We start from the raw sequence: 9,309 nt of genomic DNA on the forward strand, positions 1-9,309 counted from the left end.
CCCCAGTGTATGTTTCTTGACTTGTTTGTCAAATATTAACTGACCATAAAGGCATGAATCTATTTCTGAGCTCTCTATTCTGTTGCATTGGTCTATATATCATTTTTTTCCTGCCAGTACCATGCTGTTTTGACTACTATGGCCTTGTAGTATAGTTTGATATCAGATAGAGTGATTTCTCCAATTTTGTTCTTCTTAAAATTGCTGTGGCTATGCAGGGTCTTTTGCGGTTCCACATAAATTTTTGAAATATTTGTTCTAGGTCTAAAATATGCCATTGGTATCTTGATAGGAATTGTATCAAATCTGTAGATTGCTTTGAGTAGTATGGACATTTTAATAATATTAATTCTTCCTATCCATGAACATGGTATAAGCTTCTACTTTTTTGTATCTTCTTCAATTTTTTTCTTCAGTGTCTTATAATTTTCTAAGTACAGATCTTTTACATCTTTGTTTAAATTATTCCCAGGTATCATTGAAGCAATTGTGAATTGGATTATTTTCTTAGTGTCCCTTTCTGATATTTCATTATTGGTGTATAAAAATGCAACTGATTTCTGAATATTAATTTTATATCCTGCTACTTTACTGAATTCATTTATAAGTTCTAGTAGCTTTTTGTTGGTATCATTAGGGTACTGTATATATGATATCATATTATCTGCAAGTCATGACAGTCTTACTTCTTCCAAAACTTTCTTCAGTAGACTCTGTGATTAAGTGTGTTTATTGCTCCATCTGCTGTGAATGTTGGCTGTTAAAAGCTCATAATTGAGTCACTGTCCCTTAGACAAATAGAGCTGCCTTATCCAAGATTAATTTTCCTTTCTGAGTGTAGCTCTCAATAAATGACTGGTCTTTATTGTAGTACAAAGACTTGACCCACTCTCTTCAGTATAAAACAACACTGAAGGGCCACTCCTCTCAAGAGTCTACACTGCAGTCAGCTTAGGAATCTGGAGAAATTGATCACTGTTTAACTTCTTTCTTTGCTCCATCTTGCTTCCCTCACTTTTGACAGGTGTCATTCCCAAGTCTACTTCACAATAGCTTCTCACATGCAAACATCTGCCTCAGAGTCTTTTTCTGGAAAATCCAACCTAAGACAAATGCCACTTGTCTCAGGTCAATTGAGCTCTCTGCTTTTCTTCTGGTAGATCATGACAGGTCTGTGGACCTCAAGTACAGTGTAACACGACAAGTAGGGGATGAATATAGATTCACAAACTATCTATCTCAGCAAGGTCCCAAAGAAATAGGCTAAGACGTCCTCTGTAATATTTTTTCACAACCAAGGATATCCTTCCCTTTGTCCCATCCTTGATAAAGCAGCTATCAGTCCACCCATATGGCCACATTTCTCCTTTGCAATAGTGTTTCAAATGCACAGTCTATTCATTCACCTACTCAATAAGTATTTCATTCACTTATTATGGGAAGCCTTGCTTGTCATTCAATTGATAGCAGATATATATCAAATACAAGTACTCTGCTAGATGGTGGAAAAAACAAACCATTAATATGATAAATGGAACTTTTCATCATAACTCATGTCATGATATATGTTAAGTATGTGATCACAGATACCTAATAACAATTATAAATGTTACAAATAATACTATAATGTGTTAAAGCACAAAAAGGAGAACCTTCTCAGCCTGAGGAGTTTTGGAAAGCTCTCCCTAATTTAAGTTAGTTATAGAAGAATGGATTAAAAGTAAAGAGAGATGTGGGAGTATGGTGAGGATACAAAATCCCTGATGCAACAGAGAAGGGAGCTTGATGTTGTCAAAGACCTGAAAGAATAATGAAATCTTGGGATTCAGTACTCAGGAACTGAGCCTGATGTGTAAGCAGAAAATTTAGCATGCACATTGCAGGTCATGTTAAAGGGCAGTGGAAAGTTGTGAAGATTTTAAGAAAAAGAATGAGACACAATCATAATCTTGTGCTGGGAGTATGGAAAAGAGTGAAGCACGACTGTTGGGAGACATGTAGGAAACAAATACAGTGATCTCTCAAGAGGTTCAAGGATAAGCCATGATAATAGACATGAGGTAGGGACCTTTGGGGGTGAAAAACATCAAGAATATAAAAAAATGACAATGGGTCATTCACATGAATACAGAAGTCATTACAAAATCATGGGTGGCCAAAAAATACAGTACAGGATACTGACCAAGTCATCATTTAATGAGGAAGAGCAACCAGGAGATATATCCACAACTGGGAGAGGTAGTGCATGAAATATGTGAATGACATGAACATCAAAAGCAACAATCTGTGTTTGCTTACAGGCCTGTTTTACAAGAAAAAGTGAAAATTGCATTTGGGAACAAGAACAGTGAACTTCCTATTAAACTAGAGGAAAAAATGTGTGATAAAATGAATGGTCCCCAGTTAGGAGAAAGTATAAGATTTTCATTAGGAAAAAAAATGGGAATAATGAGAACATCAGCTTCATTTGCATTTCTGGGTATTCAATGAGTTTATTGCAGTACTCTGTGTTCAAGGGCTCACGGTACCATGGAGTAAGAGCTAAACCACAGAAACAACTCATGTTATCAACATTTAATGCATATTCAGACTAAGATTGTTCAAAGTTAGTTTGGCCAAAAGAACCTAGACATCTCTCAGCCCGTTGGTGCTAACCACTCATCTTACATCCACTGAAGAATTTTCCTCTGCAGTCCTGTCACTGCTCCCCATCTCCTGCAGATCTTTCTGCCACTTCAACCCATGAAGCACAGACAAAAGTTGGTAGGGGTGTCTACTTTTGCCCTTTCTTTGAAGAGCTAATTTCTTACTACTAGTATTAAAGATTAATATTTCACAGAGGAAAAGAGGATCATTGAATATGACATAGAGCAGGAGCTGCTTGGGAAAGATTGAGGCAGATTCCCCCTAAAGACCAAAAGTTTAGCCATGACCCTTCTCTTACCCACCCAATAACCCAGGCCATTTGTCTTCTAAGCCCTGATCATTTATAATATCACTTCAACTTGACTGTGCCCATGTCTCATTACTGCTCATTGTCTCCTATTGAGAATTAGTCCTCTAGGGCTTGAAACCAATCTCTATCAGAACACTATCACATTTTAACATAATTTCTATATTTTCAAGATCATCATCTTGATACTGAGAGCCTGATAAATACTCAGGATAAGGAAGAAAATATAAAGAAAAGATGAGCAAATGATGGGGGGAGGAAGGCAAATATTAGTTTTCTCTTTGTTCTGTGCTTACACAAAGCAGTTAATCTGCATCGTAAGAATAACTATGACCTCTAGTGAACCTGCAGTGTCCCGAATACCACCAGTTGAGATTATACCATTTGAAAAGACTAAGCTAAAGGGGTGTTAGTCATGGTGACAGCAGTGAAGACAAGAGTGTTAACAGTGATTGTAATTGCAACAGTAATTTTGTGACAAATTATTTCAATTTTCCAATACAAATTTATGGAGTGCCTACTGTGTTACACTTTGGAAATGTATGTATTCATTTATTCAAAACACACATATGTCAATGTAACTGATGAGGCGATGTACTAGAATGACAGTTCATTAAATAATGAGATTTATTTATTGAACATGAATCTATTGAGTGCCTATCAGGTAGCAGGTTAACAACACAATACAACTCACCATTTAATAGAAATGGAAGACAGAGATCATTCAACCAATCATTATATATAATTATAAATTGTGATGAATAATAAAATAAATGTACACAGAGCTCTCAGTTCAGATAACAATGACTGATCTAGTTATACAAATCTTCAGGGAGGTGAAATTTGAACTGAAGTTCAAAATGAGTAGGCACACAGAGGATAAAGATAGAAATAGGTATTCACATCAGAGAGAACACAGACTACCATGGCTGGAAGATGCAGGGACATTTAAGGAACTAAAGAAGGGTGTTTATATATACTAGGAATACATAACAATCAATCAATACTACATATATTACCAGAACATGTAAATACTTAAAAATAAACATACTAAAGTAAGTGTCACGGTAAGAACAAAAAGAAAATGGGCAAGAGCATAAGGAATGAAGACAAAAAAGAGCAAGCAAGAGTTAAAACAATAATTGTATGTGCATTAAACTTTAACTCAAGTGTCTGTACCTGAGACTAAAAGTGAAGAAATAAAAGTTTTATGATTCTCAGAGCATAAAACTACATAGTACTAAAGGAGTCATAGAAGGTCATCCATCTCAAAAGAAAGGCTGAAAAACTATATGGAATAAATAACTCAAGCTTTAGCTGCAATTCTGGAGTGAGATGGAGCATGAATATATCAGACGTTTCTCTCATAAGCTGAGAACTCTAAAGTATCTCCATAGTTTTCAAACCCTGTTTCTGTGATGCCAAATTTGTTTTTATGAGAGAGCCTCTCTGCTCCCACAAACATGTTGTATATCAGTGTCATGGTGGTGGGAAGTGTCCCATGTTTTCATATGTTTAAAATGTGTATCCAATTCATTTCTCCCTGAACTCTTAAGTCACTTGTTTATGTTCATCAAAGTTCTAATTGTTTCTTAACCTCATAGAGCATTTCTCTTGTCAACACAAGTAAATCATAAGCTTTTAGGGAAAAAAAGAGTATTAAAAAATTAGTCATTGAATGATCAATTAAGATACTTCAGTCCCTCTCAATTTTCTGTCACAATATCTAAACAGCATATGCCTCAGAAGAGATTTCCCAACTTCTGAACACTCAGGACAACTTTATTTGCTTCTCTTCACTGTCCCCATCAGGCAAATAACCTGTGCTGTGGGTCTCCCATCCCACAGGGGGTGGTCACCCTGGCCCCTGAGGTCTATATTATGAGAAGTACAATCATGTGGGATCAATTCTCTTGGGGGTTAGAATTTTAAACAGTTGCTCCCTTATTTGCTTAGTCTTGACCCCATACACAATGGGGTCAAGTGCAGGGGGGAAAAGCAAGTAGAGATTGGCAAGAATGACCTTGGCAGCAGAGGCTGTGGGTGGGCCAAAGCGCTGAATGACCACAGAAAGAAAGCCTGGTCCATAAAAAAAAAGGATGACACAGACATGAGCTGTACATGTGCTACCTGCTTTAGCACGTGCCTCAGATGAAGGAAAATGAGTTACAGTCTTCACAATCTGCCAATAGGTGTAGGCAATAAAGGATACATCCCCCACACCAAGAAAGATTGCCACAGCAAAGGCATAGAGGTTATCCACGGCGGTGGCCCCACAGGCCAGCTTCACCACTGCCATGTGCTCACAGTAGGTATAGGCAATAGTGTGGGAGCCACAGTAGGGCAGCCGATGGGCCAGGCTTGGAAAGGAGATGGTCAACACCACACCTCGCAGTACCACCAGGCCTCCGATCTTGGCTGCAACAATTGGGGTAAGAATGGTTGCATAACGCAGTGGGTTACAGATAGCCACAAAGCGGTCCAGGGCCATGGCCACCAGCACTCCTGACTCCATGGCAGAAAATGCATGGATGAAGAACATCTGGGAAAGACAGGAGTGGAAGCTAATGGCTGTAGCACCAAACCAGAAAATAGCCAGCATCTTGGGCAAAGTGGAGAGGGAGAGAACCAAGTCAACAAAGGAGAGCATGGCAAGAAAGAAAAACATGGGCTGGTGAAGGCAACGTTCTGTTCGAATAAGAAAAAGCAGAACACCATTCCCAGTCACTGCCAGGAGGAACATGAAGCAAAAGGGAAGTGAGATCCAAATATGGACAGCAGTCAATCCTGGAATGCCAGCCAAGAAGAAACTATGTGGGAAGAGATCAGAATTATTGAGAAGAATCATGGTGATCATCTCACTTAGAAGAGCAAAGGACTACTGGAAAAAAAATAAGAAGGCAGGTTAAATTCAATGATATGGGGGTTGGAAGCTCAAGATGTAAGGTCCCACAAAAACCACGATCACCATCACTCTTTCCTCATAATTCTCAGAAAACATTCAGAAATAATTTTCAGTTTAGTCAGTATTTCTGCAAGATCTCCAAATACAGAAGAGGCAAGACAACTTGGTCCAGTGAAAAATGCACTGGACTAGAAGATCAGACCAGGTCAGATATCTTAGTATATCTGTTACCTGGAGCAATTCACATAAACAAATTTCAGTAAATACTCAGGAACTTATGTTACATAAAAATGCTTCCTGTCATGCTAATATTCCCAAGTTCTGAATGTTGGTGCTAGATTTAATCAACATTGACCCTTAGTATTATACCACTAACTTTTATTCAAATCCACCAAAAATCTTCACATCTGCAAAATAACTTAATTTGGAGATATCTCACTCGCCAAACTTCACTGCCAAGTTACAGAATACATGGTCTTTGAGGACTCCAATATTAATCAGATTCTTCTTTGGATTATTTTCCAGTCATTTCACAAATGCATATCTTATTTCCCTAGTATCTAAATGGCTGTCTGATTTCACCACCTCCTGTATCTCCCTCTTCTTCAAGGTGCTGTTGTACAGGGGTAGACACAAAGTTCAGAGTTGTGGTGACCTGGAACAAACAGAAGCTCTTGGTAATAACAACCATGTGAAAGCCAAAAAAAAAATCTGTATCACAGCCACATTATTAAGAACAGGATAGAAAATGGGAAGATATTTCCCCCAGTGTCATGTTTCATGTAATCACACAAAGTGTATGAAATTATTCAGATTCCCAACATATACTATGCCAAAATCATCATTTTGCAGGTTAGAAAACTAAAGTCTAGAAAAAAGTGATGACTCAAAGTCCTAGATCTATTTTATGACACAATCAGACAAGAACTTAAATTTACTGATCCCTGAGCTAGAAGGTTACCAGCCTGTCTCCATGTCAGCAGTGACTGCTGCAGGGCAAAGGATGAACATCCAGGGCCTGTGGCCAAAAGTAAGCAGTGGAGGGATCAAACAGCTAAAGAATGATTTAGGCATTACATGATCCCCAATACCTGTTAATACCTCCAAGACCACAATTCTTTCATGTGAAAGAAAAACACAAGGGCACACAGAAACCTTGGTCAGGGTCTGAGAAGACTTTGGATCATAACATAAGCGATTCATACTTCAGGCAGAAAAAATGCAACTGAGTTGATCTCACAGTTTCCATGAAAAGCAGGAAAAGGTCTCTAAGCATGAGGGAAAGAAGCAGAAGTTGGTCCAGAAGGTATAGTTCATAGCACAGCTTTATAAGAGCCAAGAACCCTTTACTTTTCTCTCCAAAAGAAACCATGGGATTATTGCCCATGCCTTCAACCACCACTGCTGAGGAGACTATATGATGACAGCAGAAGGCATGAGGGCTGGGAAGATGGGAGAGTTGAGTGGACTTACAGCTCTGGTACCATAGAACAAACTCTGGACTAGGAGTCAAGATCCTGATTCAAGTAATAGTTCTGCCATATATCAGCTGTGTGACTTTAAGCAAAGCATCTAACCATTTCAAGCCTTAAATTCCTCACAGGTGAAATGAGTATACAAAAACCTACTGCACAGTATCATTGTGAGAATCCCACAAGATATGTGTGTAAATTCAAATGCCAAAACTTTGTCAAATTCTGAAAATAGTAATATTTTCACTGAAGTATAAGAGATAAATGATGCATTAGGAGAAATCTGTTTAAGAAAAACAGAAAATTTAGAGATTCATAAATGATGCATTTGATTTAAGAAAACATAATAGATTCATCCTATGGGAAGATGTCTGTAGAGTAATAGTTTTGAGATGGAGCAACCCAGTCAAAAATACTGTACCCTCCCTAACACCATTTTCATCTTCCCTCCCAATCACATGTTCCCCCGCACCCCCAGAATATACTATTAAGTGGGGAGGTGGAGGGTGTCAAGAAATGTGGCTCTGATCACCTGAGCATCTGCTTCAAATTGCCTGCAAAGCTGACCAACCTTAGTACTCAGCCCACCTTTTGGAACATAATGGTGTCTTCAAAACAATGTAAGAAATAATTACATCTGATGTCCCATCTATCCCCTCAGGACCCAGCAAATGTTCCTCATTATAATCTTATATATATTAAGGAAAAGTCTGCCCCAGTAAGCTCAGCTCCTCTACTTCTGATGAGGGAGGCAGGTAAAGAGAGGTAAAGTGTCCTGGAACCATAGTAATCTGGGACACTGATTTAGGTGCCTCCATAAATGTTTCCCTGTAACTCACCCTGTGGGCTTCAATGAGGAGCATATTTACAAATAGCTGGCTATTGAACAGGGACAAGAAAGATGTTTACCTCTTTTAGAGGAAGGAATTCTCGTACATCTGGACCACCCCCCTTGCCCATATCTGTATACAACAAAAGGTCCAATTAGACCTCAGATGATGTACAGAGTGTTGGCAGTATTTCTAATTTTCCATAATGATATCAAGACCATGTATTTCTGCCCCACACAGACTGTCAGATTATTCAGATCTATAGAAGTTGGAATAAAGCTAATTTGTGATGGAGCTTGTATGTATCTCTTTTCCTTGGGCCTACCCTTTGCAATTACTCACCAAAGAGCTTCACTGGTTGACCTACAGATGGATGAGAAATTAAGCTACCAGTCAGGTCCTAAGAACAGGGTATTTAATAGGCACCTTTTCAGGCATTGCCTGTAGGGAACCAAAATGAAGCTTCTACCACCCAGACACCAATTAGTACTTCTGTATCCTCTTCAAACAAAGGTCTAACAATATCTCTTTCTCTTATTGGGGCCACAGGGAACAACCCCAGCAGGGAATATTTTGAACAGCATACTCTAGGGTGCCATGCTAAGAGAGTGCCAAGGCCCTACATCCAGGAGCAGAGAGAGGCCTAAAATGGGGAAAGGGATCATCTGGTTTGATGGCCAACCAAGATCTGATCCAGGAAGGATAAGGAAAGAAGTAGGGGATGGGGAGGAACAACACCAAAACCAGCATACAACATTACCCCAATGACCCCTGTGATATAGGTGAAACCATGAGAGGAAGAATGGATTAATAAGTAGGAGCCTTTATAAGAAGAGAAAATCTGACAGAGTAATAAGGTTAGAGAAAATAGCAAATGTCTCCTGCTATTCAAAATGAAGGTACAAGGGTAGGCTGAGTCTTGTAGTTATTGTCATACATATGTTATCTCACCTTAACTCACAAGTCTGCCCCTTTTATTCACTATCTCTACATTTGACTCTCACTGCATCCATCAAAATCACTATTGAAAATGGTGCTAGATTAATCTATAGAAGGACATTCAAGAGTCTGAAGAACATGAACATTGCATTGGGTTGACAGGGACTGCAGAAATTGAGTGTACAGAGCTTACATAGGAAAACACTTGTG

General features: G+C 38.7%; 1 protein-coding gene across 1 annotated transcript; it reads right to left on the reverse strand.

Moving 5' to 3' along the window:
* Positions 1 to 4,847: 4,847 nt before the first annotated feature.
* LOC123819194 (olfactory receptor 52N4-like) lies at positions 4,848 to 5,801 on the reverse strand. The gene has a single exon (XM_045839485.1). It carries the CDS (start codon positions 5,799 to 5,801, stop codon positions 4,848 to 4,850), a length of 954 nt encoding a protein of 317 aa, XP_045695441.1.
* Positions 5,802 to 9,309: the final 3,508 nt, after the last annotated feature.

The sequence above is a fragment of the Phyllostomus hastatus genome, unplaced genomic scaffold, assembly GCF_019186645.2.
Source record: "Phyllostomus hastatus isolate PE091 unplaced genomic scaffold, TTU_PhHast_1.1 phas_contig_304, whole genome shotgun sequence".
In the NCBI taxonomy this organism is placed as follows: Eukaryota; Metazoa; Chordata; class Mammalia; order Chiroptera; family Phyllostomidae; genus Phyllostomus; species Phyllostomus hastatus.

What these genes read in the sequence shown, in the direction of transcription:
- LOC123819194 (XM_045839485.1), bottom strand. Translation starts at nt 5,801, where the DNA reads ATGATTCTTCTCAATAATTCTGATCTCTTCCCACATAGTTTCTTCTTG.